This window comes from Cololabis saira, chromosome 24 (genome assembly GCF_033807715.1).
Source record: "Cololabis saira isolate AMF1-May2022 chromosome 24, fColSai1.1, whole genome shotgun sequence".
NCBI classification, from domain to species: Eukaryota; Metazoa; Chordata; class Actinopteri; order Beloniformes; family Belonidae; genus Cololabis; species Cololabis saira.
The window spans coordinates 473,728-497,500 of NC_084610.1; the positions used below are offsets into that span (position 1 = coordinate 473,728).

The window sequence follows — 23,773 nt, forward strand, 5'->3', positions numbered from 1 at the left end:
ATACGATGACGTAATTCGGGCGTCTTGTGTTTTAATGAACATTTTAGTGAATATTTTCTCATTCTTTGAGGTATTTTCACAGCTATTCCCTCCTTCAATCGTGCTAACAACTTTACAGCTCACGGACACCATCATCATCACCACCTCTTCCTCCTCCTCCTCCTCTTCATCATCATCATCATCATCATCATCACCACCTCCTCCTCCTCCTCCTCATCTTCATCATCATCATCATCATCATCATCACCACCACCTCTTCCTCCTCATCATCTTTTTTTTTGGGGGGTGGGGGGGGTGGGTTGAGAGCAAAAAAAAAAGATACATTTATTGACAAGCTATGGGAAGTGTATTAATAAAAATTAAGAAACAAAGACATCGTTTCATACAAACTTTTGGCAATATGATTTTTTTCACCCATCAGTTTAAGAGACGCAAAATACAGTTTACATTCATTTTTCAGATGTACAATGGAGGGTTTGCTGTTATTCCATTTGCATTTATGTATGTGATATTTACCAAGTAAAATAACTATGTTGACCATGTTTGATATATTTCTTGGAAGATTATCCATATAAATTATTTGGTTGGACTTAACCAGCTGTAGTTTCCTGCCAGAATTTTAATGAGATTAAAGAATAGAATAAATGCTCAACCGTTTCCGGCTCTTCTAGGCAAAACCCACCGGGTTCTACAACAAAGTTAAATTCAGTAGCTGGGTATACATTGTTCAAAATCTTAAATTGCATCTCTTTTATTTTTGGGGCTATTGGCCATTTGATAAATGTACATAATTTATTGGTTACTGGTTAGTTAAAATCAAAAAATATTTAGCATTTTAGAGCTTTTCTAATAACCTTGTTATTACATTTCTGGTCACTAACGTGTAATTCATTAAGTTTTATTTCTGGAATTTTGACTGAAACATTTGAGTATATGACTGTATTCTGTATCAGCTGTATTAAAGGAAGTGGGATGGCTTTTAGAATATGATGGATTCTCTGGAAGAGCAATTTTTATTATACTTCTCAATAAATGAATGAAACTGAAGGAATTGGCCATTTTCATCCATTAGATCAACAACAAATACAATCTTTTTCTGATACCATTGTTGATTAAATAAGGTTTTCCTATTGATTGCAATGGTCCTGTTATTCCACAAGGTGGTGGCATGTGGTGGTGTGAAATTAAATATCATTTTCCAGTACCCCTCCTCCTCCTCCTCCTCCTCCTCCTCCTCCTCTTCCTCCTCCTCCTCTTCCTTCTCCTCCTCTTCCTCTTCCTCCTCCTCCTCATCATCACTGCAGTCACGTCAGGTCGTTCAACCTGATCCATGACGCCATCGCGCCCCCTGGCGGCGACGTGCTGCAACACACCCACACTAATACTAATAAAGTAATAAAACCAAAGGAATTGATGCGCAGAAATCATTTGATCAGTTTTAATAATTGTTAACAGAAAAGAAAGTAAGAACTATCTGTTAACTTAGATAATAAAGAAATAACAAATCCACAGAATATTCCAAATAAAATGATTTTATTTTTAGTTTGTAATGTGACCTCCCACAGAATCAAGCCCAGATTTAACCCTTTAATCAGACTGAATATTAATTAGGATTCTATACTTTAATTAAGAAGGAGTGATGTAAAGGATTTTATGACTAATATTTATCTTTAGAATATCAATTCAAATCATAAAACAGTAAGCTTTACGTTCGTACAACTTTCATGACATATATTATCATGCATATAATATAATGTAATGATACAGTGAATAACTTTCATCAGTTCTTCACGTTTACTTTTGTTCTTCCTCTGCATAGCTGAAAGTTCTTGTTGCTAACATTTAATCTTTTAAAGCTGACCCTTTGAAATACAAGTTTTGATTTTATACCCATTAATTAAAAGCAGAAATCCCTTTTTCAACAGTGCCCTTCAGCATATCATAGCGGTGCAAAGGAAACAGTCTTGCCCCGTTGGTGTACAGATTAACTTCCCTCTTCAGCTCCCATGGCTTTCCTCCCAAGATGATGTCTCTCTTTTTCAATTATCTCACGATTTAGTCATCAGAAATGATCAGATGTCTGCAGCCATGGTTTGGAGCGATGATTTAAGGATAGTACAACCTGAGAAGACAAGGACACGGGACAAATGAACCATCATAAATCTCTGTTGGGGAGGTCCGAAGGCCCTGTCGTATGAACCTCAAACAAATCTTAAGCCTGACTCACTTGGCCAAGGCCATGGAGATGCGGGCGGCGTCTGCGTAGCGGCGTCTGGCAGTTCTGCGTCTCCGGCCTTTAGCGCAGGTCTGCGTTTGCAGGAGGAAAAGAAGCTTTCAAGTTCAGAATAATGTCTCTAACCTGCATCACGTGACGGTTTTTGTCTTTCTGGTCCCGCTATGCAACGATCCTGATGGTTTTTACACTGCTCGTGAACTTACTCCTGATCGTAAATGATAGTAATTATTGATAGAAATGTTTACCTTGGCGCACGAGCTTTCCTGCAGGACGCACAGCTTCACTTCGCAGTGCAGGAAGACCTCGTCGTTGCCTGAGAACTGGAACATCTTGAAAGAGAAGTGGTTGGACGTCCCCACGCCGTTGTTGGCCAGCTCCACCGTGTCGTCGTCCTGACACCTACAGGGGACACGACGGCATCAGCACCAGAGCTTCAAACCCCTCGCTCGCAACGTCTCGGCGGTCAGCTTCGTCTCACCCGTTTCTGATCAGGTCGTATTTCACGCTGGCGTTGGTCGCCCGCTCGCCGGTTGCCCAGCAGGAGTCGATCACGATGGCAAGCGCGTCGCTATCCAGCCCCTCGGTCTCCACCCCCACCCAGACCTTCTGGTTCAGTTCGATCTCAGAGTCCGGCTTGATGAGCTCCGTGAGGCCGGAGTCCGTGTAGGTGTTCATCGAGAGGGTGTAATTCCAGACGCTAGACGTGATGTTCAGCATGACAGAGCTGCAGAGCAGAAACAATTCAGAATCCAATTTAAAATTTTATTACTTGCATATAAAGCCCAAAACGGCTTAGCTCCACATTATTTGCAAGACCTGATAGTGCCTTATGTTCCTGTCAGAGCTCTCCGTTCTCAGAGTGCAGGTTTACTCGTAGTTCCTAGAGTATCCAAATGTAGATTTGGAGGGCGGTCGTTCTGCTATCAGGCACCATTACTTTGGAACCAACTTCCAATCTGGGTTAAGGAGGCTGACACCACCTCCACCTTTAAAACTAAACTTAAAACCTTTCTGTTTAGTAAAGCCTATAGTTAGTGTTTAGTAAACCTCTAGCTGGTGTTGTTAACTCTCTAGGTAGTGTAAACTCTAGTGTGTTAGAGTCGAAGTTTCTTGTGCTGGCCCCCCTTCTCTTCTCTTTTTTCTCTTTTGTACATGGTGCAGCATCCTCTGCCGGTGGCGAAGAGCATCTCTGAATGCACAACACCGGATCCTGCAGTGTGGGAGTGAGAGGGGCAGGGTAACGGCCCCTTTTGGGCGGGGGAGAGGTTCGTCCCTCAAGACTCCTCTCCCTGGCCCTGTCTCTTCTCAACCTTTCCCCGACCCTGCACCCCAACCTGGGACTTGCTGATTGGGCCGGAGCTTCGGGAGCTGCATGCTGGCCTGCGGTCCCCACCCCCGGTCATCCCGTTGCTGCTTCCACCTGCCTGCGGTCCCCACCCCTGGTCATCCCGTTGCTGCTTCCACCTGCCTGCGGTCCCCACCCCTGGCCATCTTGTTGCTGCTTCCACCTGCCTGCTGTGTGCTGCTGACGTCCCCGACCCCCCAGTCTGGCCCTCGGCAGGAGGGTCCCCCCTTATGAGCCTGGTCCTGGTCCAGGTTTCTTCCCTCCTAAAGGGGAGTTTTTCTTGCCACTGTTTATGTAATAATTGCTCGGGGGTTTATGTTCTGGGTCTCTGGAAAGAGTCTTGAGACAACTTTTGTTGTATATAAATAAAATTGAATTGAATTGAATTGAAAACAACCCTCCACATCAGCTGGCGAGCAGCACCGCGCAGGCACAGAAACCCCCACCAGGAGCTCAACACACCTGTCCTTGATCCTGAAGCCCACGGTCTCCACCTCCGGGTGGTCGTAGGAGCATGAGAAGTTGAGGGCCACGGGATTGTGGCGGAAGATGATGCTGTCTGAACTGTTCTTCGTCATGATGGTGTTCGTATACAGGAGTTGGTTGCCGTTCGTCTGGATCGGGACAATTAGACATAGTTTTAAAACGCAGAACACGACAGTCTAGAGACTGAAGGGATGAGATTAGTGAGCGTAAAAAGCTTGTAGTGTTTTTATAAAGAGACTGAAGCCAACACGGAAGTTAGAAAAGTTGCGTTTCCTCTGCCAACCACTAGGAGGAAAAGTCCTCATTTCAGTTCTTCAAGCAACACTTGAAACTAAAGTTGCTTTCGTCAACGGAAATTAGGACTAAATATCGTCGTCAACGAACCTTTATCACCTGAGGAAAACGAGACGAGACGCAACAAAAATGCTGGTCATGTGACGATAACGATAATTAAATATATAATGCACGGATTAAAAACTCTGCTAAAATGTGTCTCCATTTTCGTTGACCAAAACGAGACGAAATCTTCTACCTAGATCCTTAATGTCCATGTTTTCAGTAGTTTCTCTGGTTTAATGTCCATGTTTTCAGTAGTTTCTCTGGTTTAATGTCCATGTTTTCAGTAGTTTCTCTGGTTTAATGTCCATGTTTTCAGTAGTTTCTCTGGTTTAATGTCCATGTTTTCAGTAGTTTCTCTGGTTTAATGTCCATGTTTTCAGTAGTTTCTCTGGTTTAGTTCTGCTGGGTGACGTTAGTCCTCAATCCCAGTCGCTGCAGCGGGGAATCAGATCCAGAAGATGCAGCTGCAGGTTAGAGGCTGATGCCGTTAACACAGAGCTCTATGTTCACGTCCATTAAAAAACTAAGTTACATAGAGAAACGTGGGGATCTGCTCTGGGGGGGAGAAGAAGAAGATCCATCTTTGGATACACTTTCCTACATAGACGTGGAAAAGAAAACCCAATGTGTCGTCGAAAAAGAAAAACTCAAATTAGAGTCTTCTGTATCTGGAATGAATGTATTCTTGAGTCTATAAGGTAACAATAATATAATAATAAGATAACCTTGTTTGAATTGTAAAATGGGTTTGGATAAATACAATCTTCCACTAAAACTAGACTAAAATGGTCCTGGACAATTCTGACTAAAACTAGACTAAAATGCTCAGACTTTTAGTCGACTGAAACTTGACACGACTAAAAGGAGAATGAATGTAACTAAAACTAATAAAAACTAAAATGATAGCTTGAGCCAAAGACTAGACTAAAACTAAAATTGAAACAGGCTGACAACAACAATCCCTACTTGAAACGAAGACATTAGGAAAGATTTGATAAGGGATTAATGTATAGTAATATCAATTAGCATAGGTTAGCACTGAAACTCTCCCCGGCGAAGACGAGCCGTCACCGAGGCCTTGTCTTGTACGTTATTTTTACCCACCGAGATCTCCGCTCCGCAGGGGTCATCAAGATCAAAATCAAAAGTCACTATGTGGGTCTGGTCGTCCATACGACCCCTGCACCGTTTGTCCATCAGGTGCAGCTCGGCGTAGTCGATGTCTTTGTCCTGCAGCAGGCAGCCCACCAGAGAAATGCTAGCAGAGCCTTCGGTGCAGACCGTCTGACTGCCTGAAGGCCCGACAAGACAAACACATACAACCCCAAATCAGGAAACGCTGAGACCACATGGACCACACCACTGTTACTCCTGTTATTGTGTAATACTTTTATTCTGGTGACAGTCTGGATTTACTTTCCATCTGTACAAGCGTAAGTTCCCCACTTAGCAAGGGATAATACTGACAACGACAGGGGCAACCGGATTGTTCGACTCGGACCAGGAAAAAGCAGAATCTGTAGTCAGGACTGAAATGTTAACGTCTGTTTTTTTTAACATGAGAATGGATTCATCCGGGGCTTGTTGTTACACGGTACCTAAGGTGTCTGCGCTGACGTTGGCGGCGAAGATTGCTCGACACAAGCAGAGGGCTTCCCCGTCCTGGTCCTCGCAGAACTCGTGGTGGCTGCAGTACTGGTCCAGACAGGGGAGCTGAGGGTGGGCGGCTGCAGACACACACGGATCACCACAAATCAACAAACCAAAGACTGTCTCTTTCCCGCTTTCTTTAATCTCCAGTCAACTAACTCCGGGACACAACGGCACACCAAACTCTAAACTCCACCCTCATCGTGACCTTCAGAGCAAACAAACAGAGCGCAGGACTGGATCTGTCTGGAGCCTTTATAGGGCTGGGCGATATATTGAGATTTTAATATATATCGATATATTTTCAAACACAATATGTTACGAGACAATATCGTTTATATCGATTATTAAATTTTTTTAAATTTTTTTTTATGATTTTGATATAGCTTATTTTGTGACAAATTGACTTGAATGTTTTATTTGAGATTTGCACAAATGTTTTGTTATTTGCACAACTGTCAACCTCAGTGGAAAAGTCTGCCTGTTACTGTCTACATTGTATTCATTGCACAGTGTATTTTAATTTAATTGTTATGCAGGAAAGGGATATTTGTTTTATTTTATTCAAGAAGCATTTTTATTCTATATATGCAGGCAGTTTATTTATATTTCATTTGTTTTATACATTTTGATATTTTGCAGACCTCTATTAATAAATGAACCTGTGTGACATTTGGCACGAGGCTTTGACTTAAAACTGTTTTTTTAAGAGTTTGCCTTAGAAAAAAATGAAGCTAACAGAGATGCTATGCTCTAATGCTTTGGGGGAAACCCCAATTATGGCACAGAAAAAATATCGATATATATCGAGTATCGCCATTCAGCTAAAAAATATGGAGATATGACTTTTGGTCCATATTGCCCAGCCCTAGGCCTTTATCAACCTTCTCTCTCATGAAACTTATTGAAGCAGTGTTCTTACGGCAGTCGTCCATCGGCCTCCAGTCCTCCACAGGGGCCATCCTCAGGCTGCAGGCCTTGCCATAAGCCTCCAGGAAGTTGCAGACGTGACCGTCCACTTCTGGGTAAGAGCACATCGTTTCTACGCAGGCGTCTATGTAGGGATCCGGATTCACAAAGTCGTGGCAGGAAGTGAAAGGCGCCTCTTTCAGGTGGCGGCAGCTGTTAAAGGACGAATGAGAATCTGATATCAGTATGGAGCAGGATGCTGAGACTCAAGTGTGAGCTGCCGGTGCTTACTGCTCTGTAGCGATGGTGCAGTTGATCGTCAGCGGGTCGTCTTCGTAGACCGTCTCACATCTGAGGGACGGCAGAGAGGACATCATCAGGCACGTGGCACGCAGTCACGTAAAAAGACAGAACATGAGTAATCATGATAGGCCCAGACTCATCACAAAATCATATTTCTTCCCATCTTGGTCCCCTTTCATCCAACATCACCACTTCTTGTAGAAAACTCGGTATTATTTTTGACAAACACCTCAATTTCGACCAGCATATACATTCTGTTGTCCAATCATGCTTCTTCCAACTTAGAAAAATATCCAAAATCAGGTCATTTCTTTCATCTAAAAACCTAGAGACAGTTATACATGCATTTATTTCATCCCGGTTAGATTACTGCAATTCACTTTTTTCATGCCTCACTCAGCAAAATCTAAATAAACTACAGTTAATTCAAAATGCAGCAGCCAGACTCATTACCCGGTCCAACAGGAGAGAACATATCACACCAATTTTAAAGTCCCTTCACTGGCTCCCAGTCCGTTTTAGAGTGGATTTTAAAACTTTAATTATTACTTTTAAGGCTGGTATGAGGCTAGCTCCTGATTCCATAGCTGACCTCCTGACCTCACCCTGAGATCCTCTGGTGGGTCATTCCTGGCCATTCCTTGGTCTAACTTAAAGACCAAGGGTGACCGGGCCGTTTCTGTTTTAGCCCCTCGCTTATGGAACGACCTGCCGGAGGAGATCAGGGGAGCTAACACATTGTCTTCTTTTAAGTCACTTTTAAAAACTCACTATTTTAGACTTGCGTTTAACTGACTGTATTATTTGTCTGTTTTTATTATCTCTCAATTGTGTCTTATCTTAATATTGTACTAATTGGTTGTTTCCTGTTTTTAATTGCATGTAAAGCACTTTGTGACTTGTTTTTGAAAAGTGCTCTATAAATAAAGGTATTATTATTATTATTATTATTATTATTATTAAATATGTGTACCCAGGGAAGCTGTAAAGATGGGACTTTGCTGCAGTCAGGTTGGGGTTATGACACAAGCCCTCAACAGCGTCTGGAATTCCTGTTTTGGGTGAAAAATCACACGTAAATCAGAAAACTCTCTCTCGCTTAGCATCAGTTTGTTTTTTTTAGTTTTTTTTTTGGGGGGGGGGGGGGGGGGGGGGGGGGGGGGGGGTCTGTACCGGCCAGATGTGCAGTGTTTCCATCAAAGAAGATGGTGATGTTTAGCGCTTGTACCCGGGCCGTCACTCCGGTCTGGTCCTTGGAGAGCTCCAGGCCGTGCAGCACCTGAGCGGTGGCGTTGAGCTGCAGCGCTGGGCCGTCAACCTGCACCTGCAGAACATTCCAGGGAGGTTCACCTTCTGAAACCAGCTTTTCCAGAGCAACACTTCCTGCTCCGTGACATGGCCACTCACCTGAACTCGCCCTCCTTGTTCCAGGTACATCGTCACATTATCCTCCGGCAGATGCACAATCAGGTGGTCCAAAAACAGGACATCTCGTCGCCGTCGCTCCCGGAAAACTGCCAGGACGTGGAGGTCGAAGCTTCCAGAGTGGTTCAACAGGGTGTACGCACACTGGTTTTTGATGGAGGAGCCAGATCCTGCCCTATCAATGACGTGGGAGCCGGTGACGGAGCACACGTCGGGCCGGGGAGTGCACCTGAGGAACACGGAGACGGGTCTGTTTAGGTCTGACAGAAATGAATACGTTTACGTTGGGAAGTTCAGCAGGTTTGGTTGCAGCTTTTCTCAAAAGGCCGTAACACAGCACTCACACACAGGCCAGCTGACAGTCTTGCCGGGGCCCCGGACAAAATAATCTAAGATGGGTCCCCCTGCGCCCGGATCTCTCCTTCTCCTCTTCCTCTCCTCTCCCTCTGCTCTTCAGGTTTTTATACAAGCTAATGGACGTTAACATTAGAGCTAGCCAGTTAGGTTAAGTTACAAGGTTGGTAAACGTTGTAACTGTTTCTTACCTTGCTCTACGCTGACTTTATTAATTCCAGCTTCACCGTCACCACCTTTTTTTAAATATTTGTGTAGAGAATCTATGAGGCCTCTATTTTCTTCTTCTCTTCTTCTCTTTTCTCTTCTTTTCTGAGCAGCGGACTTGTGCTGACCGGACATTTTGACCATTCTAATGGTTGAATTAAATGATAACATCAACTTTTGATCAACGGCCAAACCATTTTAGTGTTGGGGGTTCTTGACCACAAGGACAATTAGGAAGAAAACAAATAACAAGCTTTTATGTAACTCAAACACTACATATTTTTTCCACAAATAGGCATATTTTGAAACATTTTGAAAAATGATTCCATAATTTAATGAGAATAAAAGGGGGGGGGGGGGGGGGGGGGTTGTTTTTTTTAATTTTATTTAATTACATTTTTTTATCAAATGAATAATCCACCCAACTATTATCTCTGCCTGCTTACTCCAGGTCAGTGTCATGGGGAGGCTGGAGGCCATCCCAGCTGTCTCTGGGGCGAAGGGCAGGACTTTAAATGAACGACGTTTGAGTTAAAAGGGATGTGTTGTTGTTTGTGTAAGGTTGCACTTTCCTGATACGAAGACCCACAACATTTATCTAACTTTTGTTTACAGAAAAAAAGTACTGGCTTGTAAGAGGGGACACAAACCTGTGCACGTGAAAGTAAATTATAGCAGAGTTTATATTTACCCGCTGCCATGGAGGCAATACTCGTCGGAGCTACACGTGCTCACGTTAGACACGGTGACATCAGAATTGCAGAGGAGCTTGGAGCAGGTGTCTGTCATCTCGTGCTCGGTATTCCTGTAAAACACAGCACCTGGAAAAAAATGGATGCAGGCAGAATGATATTAAACTTTAATAGTAATTTTGCAGTCACTGTCTTTATTTTTAGTCCTTAAGTTTGCTCTCTTGTTCTCCTCACCCGGTGGTTCCCCGGGAACTCTGCAGGAACTCAAATCCAAAGATTGACCCTTCGTCAATAGTGACCTTTTCATATTTCCGCCTCTTATATTTGTGATGTTACTGATAACAATTGTAAGGTTCTAGAAACAAAATACATAAATAAAAGTCAGAGTTCATGTGAAACAAGAAGTATGCTTATGTAAAAAAGAATAGGCTACTTTCGAAACAGCAGACCGTCGTACATAAATAAAAAAGTTTTTATTTGATCAGTAAAAATCCTTTTTCTGTATCGTGTGGGCCCCTCTGCCATTCAAGGGTAATGATTATACATGAGGGGAAAAAAATGATGCCAATATCTCTACACGTGTTGCTATGGTAACGCACTCTTGCTCGCCTGGTATACGTCCATACTTACAACAAAATCCTGATTAAAGAGACTCTTGGACTGGAATTTCACCCCTGCTTGAAGTCCAAATTTGTAAAATGAAATGTCAAGCTGAAATTAGAAGGAGACGTGACTTTTAGATAGGTGGAGCTGACATTTAAAAACTTTTGTTGTTGTGTTGTTTGATATGAAGAGACTCACATGAGTTCCATTTGTCTCATTCTGTAGATGAGCTTCAACCCAGCAGGTTAAATTAGATTCGATGTCCTTGAATTCTGATGCAGGGTTTGTTTCAATGTTTTCCACGTCCTGGCGAATGTCCAGAGACACTCGGTCCCCCTGGGAATCCGTTATCAAAAGGCAATCGGGATTGGCTCCGCCCGAGCAAAGGGACAATATGGAATTGTTGTAGGAGATCTGCAAAACAAAGTTTTACTGTAAGATAAGTGACACGGCGCCCAGGCCCGGCAGGACACGCCTGAAACCATCATGTACAATTTCTAATGCTGCTACAAAACCTTTCAGCCACAGACATGAATGAGGCAGAAGAAGAGCAGGTTCTGAGTTATTGCATGGAAACCTCAAGAACATTCAGACATGTTTGCAGGCAGAATGAGACGCTGAGCAGGTTTCATCGATGGGGATGCAGAGAAAAAGCCTGTCCTGCTCAGTGTCTTCAGCCGCCGTGGCTCCATTTACAGAGTCGGACCCGGTGTCGTGCCAAAAAGTGATTGAAGGCCAAATACAATTAATGAAAGGTTGTTTCTACCTAAGTATGATTTGATCTCATTCTTGAGCTTCATAATATAAACACTAGAGCTCACAGGATTGCTTTTAACTTTTTTAAAGGACCATTACAAGACAAAATAGGCATTTTTACCTGCCAAAAATTGATTGAAGGCCAAATACAGTTAATGAAAAGTTGTTTCTGCCTAAATATGACTTGATCTCATTCTTGAGCTTCATAATCTGAAAATCTGACGTTTTAGCGCTATCGCTGAACGGGCTGCTGTGCGCGCTCCCGCGGCCAGAAATCAGAAGAAATCAGATTCTGGCAGGCAATCACTTTTTGGCACAACACCGGTAGGATCCACTGAAACCATCACAGTTTGCACATATATATATATATATATATATATATATATATATATATATATATATATATATATATATATATATATATATATATATATATATATATACTGCACTTATTTTACACATGCTGCTGGTCAGGATTTAGGATGGAGAAGTATCGATTTCAATGAGGTCCTGATATTTCTGATATTTCAAGTCTGACGGCATTTTCCTGTTGAAACGGTTTTACTTCAGCTCAGGTTTATTAAACTATTTACCAAGTAAATCCATTTAAAAAACCATTTCTTTTGTTTTCTTTGTTTAGTTTACATGTGATGGCTGCTGACTGTTTTATTTTCTCTCCCATAAAAAGTTTAAAGCGTTCTCACGTGCATCGTTGAGTAATTACGTCCGTAGATGAAGAGGGGGCAGGTGCTGAGGTCCACCTCTCCAGAGCCGATGACGGTCACAGACCGGTACAACTCAACCTGGCTGGCAGCAACTACAGCGGGAATAAAAGAGGGAGAATAAACAACGTGAGAGGCCACACATCCATCTGTGAACCCGCGCTGCTCACGATGAGGCAGTGGTGTTCAGAGGTGTAAAGTAACAAAGTACAAATACTTTGTTACCTTACTTAAGTAGAAATTTTGGTTATCTATACTTCACTGGAGTAATTATTTTTCAGACGACTTTTTACTTTTACTCCTTACATTTTCACGCAATTATCTGTACTTTTTACTCCTTACATTTTAAAAACAGCGTCGTTACTTTATTTCATTTCAGCCTTTAAATAAAAACTATCCAGGTAAATTGCTCCATCCGGATAGAGTGAATTTGGTTGTGGTTGTTTCAGATGTTCTTGTCCAGTTTTGTTCTTACATCCGTTCCCTCTGATTCCTGCAACTAAACTTGGATGTACATTCCAATAAAGGTTAGGATAAATGATAACATGAACATGAAGTTTGACTTTTTGCACCATTACAATAGGCAACTAGTCATCATGTCTGCTGCTCTCTGAAACCAAGCAACCCAGTCTCATGTTAATGCTCAATAGTACACATATATGGTTCTTTAATATATTTGCATTATACTAAGATGCATTCATTTTCAATGGCTTTTGTCCTTTACTTTTATACTTTAAGTAGTTTTGAAACCAGTACTTTTATACTTTTACTTGAGTAAAAAACTTGAGTTGATACTTCAACTTCTACAGGAGTATTTTTAAACTCTAGTATCTATACTTCTACCTGAGTAATGAATGTGAATACTGAAGACACCTCTGGTGGTGTTTACCTGCCAGCAGGAGGACCAGAGCTCCCGGCTTCAGCATGGTGGTTCCCTGGAAACTGATGGAGATAAAAAAAAAAAAAAGTAAAATCAAAAGACATGCAGGGAAATAAAGTGGAATAATGTTCACTTTGAATCAGATGCAGAACAGGAAATCCGTTTCTTACCTGAGACAAGCTGAGGCACGCTGAGAAGGCTCCAAGACGAATGAGATGAGTCCTCTCCTCTGGCCTGTTTTATGCTCACTTCTGTTGTCTACACCCCTAAAAAAAATGTTTTGCTCCTCTGAGCGCCTACGTCGGATCTCATAGATGCTAAATTATGTGGCTCCACCTGAATTCCTCAGAAATATTTGCGTTGCAATGCAGAGTGACAGAATAATTGGTGTCCGGCGCCGTGACAAAAGAAGCTGCTTAATTGCAGTTTTAAAGAGTTTTGATGTTCGCTTGCGTGTCAGTGAGGTCGTCCTGAACTCAGTGTCCAAACCCGCTGCAGAAAACACTGTTGACATAAACAGATAAATAATCTCATCTCATCCATATTCTCTGATTTCTTTTATTCGGATTTGGCGCTGCGCTTTTATCGTCGGAGCTAAATTTAATCAGCGATTATAAAGTCTTTTCTGAGTCTTGTCATAGTTGAAAGGCTTCATAACTCAGCTCCCAGGCCTTCGACTTCAACCCAGATCTGTGTCTGGCTGTTAGCCATCTACCGTGCGCATCATGATGCCAGTTGGAAAAAAAATGTTTGGGGTGGGTTTCTTTTATTTATTTGTTAAATTTATTTAAATTTATCATATTTTTATTTAGCACCAAATATCCTTTACACCGACATTTATCATTTTGTGTATGTATAATTGACAGACCTGAAGATGCTTTTACACAAAAAAAGCTTTCAATGTGAATGATAAATCATAGAAATCAGGTGAACTTTTAAATACATCATCCATCCATCCATCCATCCATCCATCCATCCATCCATCCATCCATCCATCCATTTTCCACCGCTTATCCGTTCCCGGGTCGCGGGGGCAGCAGTCTCAACAGAGATGCCCAGACTTCCTTCACCCCAGACACTTCCTCCATCTCTTCCTCCAGCTCTTCCTCCATCTCTTCCTCCAGCTCTTCCTCCATCTCTTCCTCCAGCTCTTCCTCCAGCTCTTCCTCCACCTCTTCCTCCATCTCTTCCTCCACCTCTTCCTCCAGCTCTTCCTCCAGCTTTTCCTCCAGCTCTTCCTCCATCTCTTCCTCCAGCTCTTCCTCCATCTCTTCCTCCAGCTCTTCCTCCATCTCTTCCTCCAGCTCTTCCTCCAGCTTTTCCTCCAGCTCTTCCTCCATCTCTTCCTCCAGCTCTTCCTCCATCTCTTCCTCCATCTCTTCCTCCAGCTCTTCCTCCATCTCTTCCTCCATCTCTTCCTCCAGCTCTTCCTCCATCTCTTCCTCCAGCTATTCATCCATCTCTTCCTCCACCTCTTCCTCCATCTCTTCCTCTTCCTCCATCTCTTCCTCCACTTCTTCATCCATCTCTTCCTCCACCTCTTCCTCCATCTCTTCCTCCATCTCTTCCTCCAGCTCTTCCTCCAGCTCTTCCTCCATCTCTTCCTCCAGCTCTTCCGAGGGGAGTCCGAGGGGAGTCCGAGACGTTCCCAGGCATGCCGAGAGACATAGTCTCTCCAGCGTGTCCTGGATCTTCCCTGGGGTCTCTTCCCGGTGGGACATGCCTGGAACACCTCCCTAGGGAGGAGGGACATGCCTGGAACACCTCCCTAGGGAGGAGGGACATGCCTGGAACACCTCCCTCGGGAGGAGGGACATGCCTGAAACACCTCCCTAGGGAGGAGGGACATGCGTGGAACACCTCCCTAGGGAGGAGGGACATGCCTGAAACACCTCCCTAGGGAGGAGGGACATGCCTGAAACACCTCCCTAGGGAGGAGGGACATGCCTGGAACACCTCCTCTAAGGGAGGAGGGACATGCCTGAAACACCTCCCTAGGGAGGAGGGACATGCCTGAAACACCTCCCTAGGGAGGAGGGACATGCCTGAAACACCTCCCTAGGGAGGAGGGACATGCCTGGAACACCTCCTCTAAGGGAGGGTCCAGCCACCCTGCGGAGGAAACTCATCTCTAAGGGAGCGTCCAGCCACCCTGCGGAGGAAACTCATCTCGGCCGCTTGTATCCGCGATCTTGTCCTTTCGGTCACTAACCAAAGTTCATGACCATAGGTGAGGGTAGGTGCGTAGATTGACCGGTAAATCGAGTAGATTGACCGGTAAAAAGAGCTTCGCCTTTCGACTCAGCTCCTTCTTCACCACGACGGTCCGGTACATCGACCGCATAACTGCGGACACAGTTATGTGCCGGCAGAGTACTGCTTCCCCCTTCTGAGGATTAGTCTAGTGGCTACAGAGGAGGGCTTAGGTCTGGAGGACCCAGGTTCAAGGTTCAATGGCAACCAAGATGAACCACCTTAACCCTAATTGGTCCCAGTGGGTTTGTTCTCTCAGATGTAAGTCGCTTTGGATAAAAGCGTCTGTTACTGTTAATGCCGGGCTGGTTTTTGCTATGGGAAATATGGGTGACTGCCCAGGGCGCAATCCACGTGGGGGCGCATGAGCGCTCTCAAAAAAAATAAAAATAAAAATTTGCTCAGATTGCGCCGCACTCACCGCCGGGTAGAGCGCAGACTCGGCGCAGAGCCTCCACCACCACCTTCTCCCCTATTGGACACAACTGTCTCCCTTCTCTCCTATTGGACGTGCCGAGATGTCGTCACAGTGCAGCACGGTGAAATTAAAAAAGGTTAATAGCCCAGGCATGTATAGCCCAGTCCTGGGCTATACATGCCCCCCCTGGCCAACCGGGGCGCCAGATGGGGTGGGGAGGATCCGGCCGGAATAACGTGATCCTTCCACGCGCTACGTGGTGGAGGGGGAATAAAAACTTGCGGGTTGTAGATCAGAGACGATCAAGATGGAGGAAAAAATAATTTTGGCTGTGAGTCTGTGTGAGGAGCTGTGGGATACAAGACTGCACTCAGAATTGGTCTGACCCTTCCAGTGACGGTAGCAGAAGCAGAAAGGAGTTTTTCCAAGCTGAAGCTTATTAAAACATACTTGAGGTCCACTATGTTCATGTTCTGGTCTCTGGAAAGCGTCTAGAGACAACATCTGTTGTATTAGACGTTATATAAATAAAATTGAATTGAATTGAATATAAATAAAATTGAATTGAATTGAATTGAATATAAATAAAATTGAATTGAATTGAACTATGTCCCAGGAGCGTCTCTCTGGACTTCCATCATCAGCATCAATCATACAGTTTCACAACAGATTTCGTATGATCATGTAATTGATGATTTTGCTGCAAAGAAGGCTAGAAAAGTCAAGTTTGTAGATTGCACTTTACAACTTTACACCTGTTGTGAAAGGGTGAAAGAGCCAGGTTAAAAAATCTGCTACAGTCTGAGCACTCAATTCAGATTATGTAAATATTGTATTTTTTTTATTTATTCATTTTATTTTATTTTCATTATTTATACATTTGAATTTGTGAAGTATTAGTGTAATTTACACACAGTTTTTTTTAATACACACAGTATTTCATTTATCTGTCTTATTCATTTATTTATTAAAGATACATGGCTGTGCATTGATGGGATGTTGTTTTTTTCTTCTCAGTGCCGGAGGGGGGGGGGGGGGGGGGGGGGGGGGGGATGTCTGATGGACAGTTCGTCCAGGGCGCCAGGTCCAGTATAATTATTATCTCATAAAAGTTCTTGAATGAATGTTAGAAATGACGCTCCACCAGTCCATCTTCTCAGAAACCGCGTCACTGACCGAGGTTTTATTCTTTTGAGTTTCTGCCCTCAGGCCTTTTCGTAAATCTGAGTACACTGAAAAACAAGTCAAATGGTCACTGGAGATAAAAAAAAACGTATACAAATAGTAAATAAATAATCCCATGTGGATGATAAAACAGACACAACAGGTGTTAAACAGGTGTTGGCATGTGTGAAATGGCAGTAGCATCTTTGCTATTACTGATAGAGGGAGGTCATGTAATCTAATTGCACTGGGAGCTGCAGCAGTTTTACCATCAGTCTCATTTTAAACACTTAAATACACCTGTCAACTGTGCTGTTAACTGTATGAAGAAACAGGTTACGCTGGTTCGGGGTCGGCCCTCCGGAGCCTCCTCAAGCTGAAGCCACTGAAGCAGCCAACATTCCCTGTAATGTGAATATCAACTTTTAATTAGTCCCTGAGAGGGAGAAATGCAGGGATCTGAGTCCAAGGAAATCATTAGATTAGATTAGATTAGATTGTCCTTTATTTCTCCCTCAATGGGAAAATTTGGTTTGTGCAGCAGCACACTTAACACACACATGCAGGGGAAGGGCAAAAAAAGTAAAAAATACATGATTATAAAATATAAACAGTATATACATTGGAATAAAAAATAAAAAAGTAGTGCAGGACGGGAAGAAATAAAAACTGCAAAAAAAGCAGGTAGGATTTTTATGAGGTAGACAGATCGCACATGTTATCTACTGTATATGATTGACAGACAGACAGGCAGACAGACAGACAGACAGATACTTTATTAAACCTGAGGGGCATTCAAACATACAGTCATACAAATAGATAGATTGTGGTATGACCATATTGCAATGGAAATGTTGTGTTTCAGGAGATGAAGCCTTGAGGCTGAGTTTGAAATGCGTGCGTCTCTCGTGGGACTTAAGAGTCAGCTGCGATACAACAACTCAGACGTAACAGCCCGTTCTGACAGCAGATTAACAGACGTACTGAACATACTGTCACCTTTTGCGGTTGGTTCCTGGTTAGAAATATAACTTGGTTTGATAAATTTACCTTGACTATAACTTAAAAATAAGTGAAAAACCACCTGTGGGCTGGGGCAGCTTATTTAACCAACAGACATGTTGTTGGCTCTCTTCACTGCTGACTCGTCCTCTCGTCCACACTGCAGCACGGCTGCAGGTCCGTCACACAGACTCACAGCGTGGGGGGGGGCTAACTAAGTATTTTAGGGGCCAAACTGGGCAAGACTCTTGAGTGGCCCCCCTGTAGATCCGCCCCTGGTAACCGAGCTAACGTTGGAGCAATTCCAGCCTCCTCATCCGCTTGTTTATCCCCATTTATGAGGCAGGCTCATGAGCTCCTCAGAGAACCCGTGGGGTCATCACAATGGGTTTGCCCTTTTCTTCTCAAACGGTGTTTAGTTCTGAGATATCTCAGATAGCAGCAACTGAACACAGACACAGACAACACTAAGGTCAAGTTTTGCAAATGCTTCAGAGATTAAGGTGCATTGCTCTCATTTTGTATTTGGAATTTCACACGACCCCGCACCTGAGGAAGTCCTGCAAGACAGCATGCTTTCAGAATGAGCAAATGACTTGTTATCTTCAAAACTTTGAGACATTTTTTAACTTGTTTGTGACATAATCTCATGATGGAAATGGCTCTGAGTACTTTGCAGCAGGGCTTGGAAGAATGTGACAGCTGTAAAATGTTATATACCTGACCTATACCTATACCTGAGACTTTTTTGGGTGTGGAAGCTTTCATCTACCTGCTGCCTTGGGCTCACAGGGATGATAAAAGTAACTCACAATTACAGTCGTACCTTGGAACAAAGCTCCGAGATGGCCTGGGGTTGTCCGTGTTCTCAACAGGACAATGGAAAAACCACATACGAGTACAGGACTAGTCTGCATGGAGGTCTGAGGCCTCGTGTCAACTTGAAAATAATGATGAGTATAAATATTCCTTCAAACTGCTCATCCGAACACAGAAAACAGTAAAAGCAAGCAAGACAAAAAAACAATAAAAGATTAGCCAACCGTGAACTCAAGAAACTGGTGTCAGTAGATGAAACCATAAAAAATATTTTATTGTTGGTATTTTATCTGATATTAGTATAAGAATACATATTAATTGAATTGATTGATTGAAACATAACAAAGATCAATTAACATAAAAACAAGAAATTAAAGTGCTGTCCCGAAAACTTGTCTGAGGGGAAATGACAATGCTGGAGATGTTTGCATGGTATTGCTGAGAATAAAGGAAAAGCAACATGCGTCCTGGAGAGATGTCCCTTATTTGAAACAGGTGGTAAAAGTGTCAGATTCGGGAACTTCTCTGGTTTCTGTCCTGATGTCTTATCATTTCTGGCCAAATGTTGTGGAAATGAACTTACATGAGGGTTTGAGGGTGGATGGGGTGTCAACATGCATCCTGGAGAGATGTCTCTTATATGAAATAGGTGTTAAAGGTGTCAGATTCGGGAACGTCTCTGGTTTCGGTTTCCAGGTCTTAACATTGTTGGCCCATGGTGGGATACAAGGGGAGCAGCCTTCAGTTTGCCCGGTATGTTGGGAGTCTTCATCGCCAGGATCCGGGCCTTTTATCCGGTAAGCAATTGAATTTACAGAATCGCGGGATCTTAGAAGCACATTCCATTATTCTGGTACAAGGACTTTGACACCTGATTTTGTGCAATATTTCATTGAATCTGGGTAAATCCAAATCAGTGGACGGCATCCGAAAGTCTTCTTCTGTGTCTGTTCTCAGGGAATCTGCTTTATTCTCCTCATTTAGCTCAACGCTCTAAGCCAGTTCTGCAGGATGAGCGTTTTTTACAGAATTGGAGTCCCCCCACTTGTTTTTCCCAAATACACACACACAGTGTTAGTGAATTATTCAAAAAACACACAAAAAAGGCCTGAAAAAGGCACCACACACGGTGACCTTTGGCACTTCCGAAGGTCGCACGGGTCTGGACCTCGGCACAGTGGATGAGAGTCACCTCTAAATTAGATAATTCAGTCTCTCTCCCGATTTATACACCCTCCCTCTCTCTCGAATACACTATACTGGACAAAGGATGTTCCAGATGGGCTTTGTCACCTCTAATATCTGTTCACAGTGCACAGAGAACACCCCTGATAATTATATGCATGTTTTATGGTTCTGTACACCGGTACAGAGATTCTGGACGGAGATTTGGGAGGATTTATCCACATGGATCAACTACAGAATCCCAGTGTGCCCCACGATATGTATATTAGGTCACCTGGGCCGGCTAGCGGGGTGGAGTCATTCTCAGGTGTCCGTCTTGTGTCGTCAGTAGGAATGGAGGGATGTCGGGCCATTTTCCCCTCCGCCGGCGCCACCCCCCTAGTCTGTCTCTTTTGCCTCTTTTACACCTGACAGACGTCACGAACCGACTATTTTATTTGTGCTACTGGTCTACTGGCAGTGTGGACAGATGAACGAACGCCAACAATGTCCCATCAGTTTAAGACAAAATCACATTCACAACAATGTTTATTCAATTTAACACATCGTTTGACTTTGTTAGGACATGAAAATGAAAAACAAGCAACAGTGCACAACACATTTATGGTTAAATTCTCATTAGAAATCAGATGTCTGTACATACATTTTGTTTTCTTGCTTCTTGTGTGTACAAACTATCAATAATTGTTGAAGGAGAAGTAAAAAAAAAGAAGCAGTTTATAAAAAAAATAAATATCCCTTGCTATTGCTTAAAACACCATTTGAAAATATCTTCTCTAGTAGCAAAATAAAAGGGATGTCACTCAAGTACTGTAGATAACAGTGTAAAGAAGCTAAAAACATCTCCCATATGACATTTCCTGTCTGCTTTACCCTAAATATTACAAAAAATCTGAGAATTTCATCCAGAATCTGTGTTCTACTCCATTGCTGACAAATGCTGACTATCAGAGAAACAGTGGTGTTAAATATGGTGTAATTAATACTTTTATTAAGGTTCTTTAGCTGTTACGGAGACAGAAACATGGCAGTTCATCCTTTCAAAAAATAAGCTGTTTTTTCCCCATATACATCTAACTTACTGCTGAGTTTATAGCGTTTAAACATTGGGGTAATATTTACTAAGTCCGATGTAAAGTTGCAGTAAGCACCTGACCCAGAGGTTCAAGCTCAAGTCCCACGTGACGCGTAACTGACGTGAAACGCCAACTTGAATCTCCCAGTTGAACAGAAGGCAACGGTTCAGAAACGTCCTGAAAACACCCGTCCACTCAAGATGCCTGGAAGCACTCTGCTTTGAAACGCTCTCATTGAGACCTGAGGGCGGAGCCAAACCGGATCAAGGCAGTTCTGCACCTGGTGGGACCCAAGCTTAAGCCCTGACCCTGTTATTCACCTTTTCCAGCAAACCGGTCAACTTGCGAACCAGCTGAGAACCGGTTTGTTTTTCCACAGCTTGGGTGCCAAGAGGGTGCAGACGTCAGTTACATCGCTGCGTTTGCGTTGGCGCAAAAGTTGAAGCAACAACAAGGTATTTGCTCTAACAGGACTTGGTCCACGTAGCACCTCCGTGGACACATCTCTAAAAGACAGGTTGCTTCCTCAGACCCATGATGCTTTGCTGCATCCAGATTAAATCGTTGCTTATTTGAAAATGTCTCCGTCTCCCAGTCTTGCTGTTGCCGTTGGTCTTAATAACCCCCCCCCCTCCGCTTACGTAGGCGGTTCTTTCCTCTAGACCAGGGGTAGGCAATTCCAGTCCTCGAGGGCCGGTGTCCTGCATGTTTTAGATGTTTCCCTGCTTTAACACACCTGATTCTAATGAATCATCGTCATCAGCTTGTCATCTCAGGGCTGCACAATTCTGTTAATGACACAGGTACTTTTATCACGGTGTGCTGAAGCAGGGAAACATCTAAGACATGCAGGACACCGGCCCTCGAGGACCGGAATTGCCTACCCCTGCTCTAGACCATCAAAGAGTTGGTGCTACCTTGGAACCGGGTTTTCTGGGCCGGAGCCAGTTCTTTGTCAGTGGAAACAGAAAGCCCGGTTCTAAACTCAGCACTGGTCCAGAACCAGAACCAGCCCTGGAACCGGTTTGGTGGAAAAGGGGTATGAGTTACTGTTGCTAACACGGACTATGGTCAGAACTACTAACAGCTACCTAGCACTAGATTTAAAACTAATTTGGTGTTTTGGTTCCTGGTGGCTCCGTAATCGGAGGTGACATCACAAAACTAACTTAAAATATGTGATTAAATAACTTTCGTTAGCAGAGTTAAAAGCTTTGTTGCTTTGAACTAATGTAGACATCCTTCTTGATCTTCTTGATGTTAAGTTGGGTTCTTAATCTAAAGCAGGCATTTAGATCTGGTTTGTTTGAAATGAGCAAATGGAATGAAATAAACTAAAATATTTGGTGGAATAAACTCATAAAATGGAGGAGAGTTCAGGATCTTCCAGTGTTTTCTTTGGATCTGAAAGCTACAGATGAACGAGTTCTGGTCCCTGTGGAACTTTTACTCAACAGCCATTGGCTCATCCATGTTTGAGAGGCGGGTCATTCTGATTTACTTCCTCCCATCTCTCTCGACTGGAACCTGACGCTAATGAATCTTTGCTACTTAGTAATACTGACCCGATAGTCTACAGCCTGATTAAAGAAGTTTTATTATCAACTAAAGGTTTTTCAAACTGACACAGCACCAGTTATATCCAAAACAATTAAAGTGTCCTGTTAAAGTTTATAACTTTAGCCTTAAAGACTGTGAACAAACTAAATCAGGCAGAAAATGGAGGAAAAACAGCTGGACAAACGTCAACATTTGAGCTGCTGCTCGTTGACGAGACGCCAACTGAAAGGAAACTTGTTGGCGTCTAGTCTGGCTGCCGGACTACGAGTTACGAACGATCACCTGAGCTCAACCTGGGATTCTCCTGTGTAGCACCATGAAGGGGATTAAACAAACAACTAATAATTCATTAAACAAAATTCTATTTACAAATGACCACCGACGGCGTGAAGACAGAATGACAGTGTGTGTGTGTGTGTGTGTGTGTGGTCAGTCCATGGTGGTTCTATCTCCTGGAGTGGCCGATGTAGCTGTTCTCGATGCAGAGCACCACGTAGGAGCTGGAGCAGCTGCTGGAGCTCTGCTCCACCAGGCTGCCGCTGCTCAGCCCCGCCGCCATGCCGGTCCCCGCCTGGTCGCCGATGCGCCACGTGTCGCAGAAGTTGTTGTCATGCCGCTTACCGCTGGTGGACGAGCCGTGCCATATCATCTTCTCCGGCCTTGGAGGCAAAGAAGAGAAGATTAGAAAATACTTTTTGTCATAACATCATTTCCACGACGCCCTCTTCCTCTGTCTGTTTGAGTAAAACAGAATAAAAATCATGTGATCAAATAAAAACTAAAAAGTAGGCAACACTAAATCCCTCAATCATTTAGTAGCTAGTAGATCCACTTTTCACAGCAATAACAACAGCAATAGTGGTGTTTGTTTTGTTTGATATTTTTGGTCATTCCAAGTCATTCAAAACCCTTTGTACTTTTCTTTTTCAGGCTTCTGTAAGTTTTGGGGTGAATTTGTTGGGACGTCCGATCCGGGGAAGATTGGCAACTGTCTTGTATGGTTTCCACTTGGGAAGTCTTTCTCATTTAAGAACTTTGAACTCCGAATTTTTTGAAATTGGCTTTATAACCCTTGGCATTACATTAACACACACCAGACCAACAAAGTGCCACAACATGTGTTTTTAAGCCGATAACCCCTAGGGATTCTGGAGGTGAATTTCACCTGAACAGATCTATCCAAATTAAATCAACAATATCTCCACAATTCTATGCATAATCTTGGTCTCAATGACTCTAAGCCCTCACAGCAAACATTTCCCGTGTCAGAAAAATTGTGCGTGTTCACATGCCTGAGCAAATTGTGATAAACCGATGAAAAGGAAGGACATTTTTATCCTCGTCTAATTTTTTTATCAACAACGACTGAAAGAGGAGGTGGTACGTTTT

General features: G+C 43.3%; 2 protein-coding genes across 7 annotated transcripts in view; both read right to left on the reverse strand.

The window, feature by feature from the left end:
- Window positions 1-1,436: 1,436 nt before the first annotated feature.
- LOC133425185 (uncharacterized) lies at window positions 1,437-13,103 on the reverse strand. Its single transcript, XM_061715891.1, has 19 exons — window positions 13,078-13,103; window positions 12,917-12,969; window positions 12,010-12,122; window positions 10,748-10,963; window positions 10,577-10,657; window positions 10,181-10,301; window positions 9,946-10,075; window positions 8,676-8,922; window positions 8,442-8,592; window positions 8,242-8,320; window positions 7,257-7,316; window positions 6,979-7,178; window positions 6,005-6,133; window positions 5,511-5,698; window positions 4,044-4,195; window positions 2,715-2,960; window positions 2,482-2,635; window positions 2,228-2,307; window positions 1,437-2,122 (listed from the first exon to the last, which is right to left on the reverse strand). Exons 2-19 carry the CDS (start codon window positions 12,951-12,953, stop codon window positions 2,107-2,109), a joined length of 2,400 nt encoding a protein of 799 aa, XP_061571875.1. The 5' UTR covers window positions 12,954-12,969; window positions 13,078-13,103; the 3' UTR covers window positions 1,437-2,106.
- Window positions 13,104-22,793: 9,690 nt separating this feature from the next.
- Window positions 22,794-23,773, reverse strand: part of LOC133425182 (collagen alpha-1(XVIII) chain-like) — an 89,419-nt gene continuing 88,439 nt past the window's right edge. For all 6 annotated transcript variants that reach the window (XM_061715882.1, XM_061715879.1, XM_061715880.1 and 3 more), the window contains one exon: window positions 22,794-23,043. In XM_061715882.1, the coding sequence (XP_061571866.1) occupies window positions 22,830-23,043 (214 nt within the window). In that variant the 3' untranslated portion in view covers window positions 22,794-22,829. The remainder of the gene's footprint in view (window positions 23,044-23,773) is intronic.

What these genes read in the sequence shown, in the direction of transcription:
- LOC133425185 (XM_061715891.1), bottom strand. Translation starts at nt 12,953, where the DNA reads ATGCTGAAGCCGGGAGCTCTGGTCCTCCTGCTGGCAG. An exon ending in TATTGCCTCCATGGCAGCGG is followed by an intron (nt 8,923 to 9,945) that starts GTAAATATAAAC and finishes CGTGTTCCTCAG; the next exon opens with GTGCACTCCCCGGCCCGACG. An exon ending in TACGACCTGATCAGAAACGG is followed by an intron (nt 2,636 to 2,714) that starts GTGAGACGAAGC and finishes TGTCCCCTGTAG; the next exon opens with GTGTCAGGACGACGACACGG.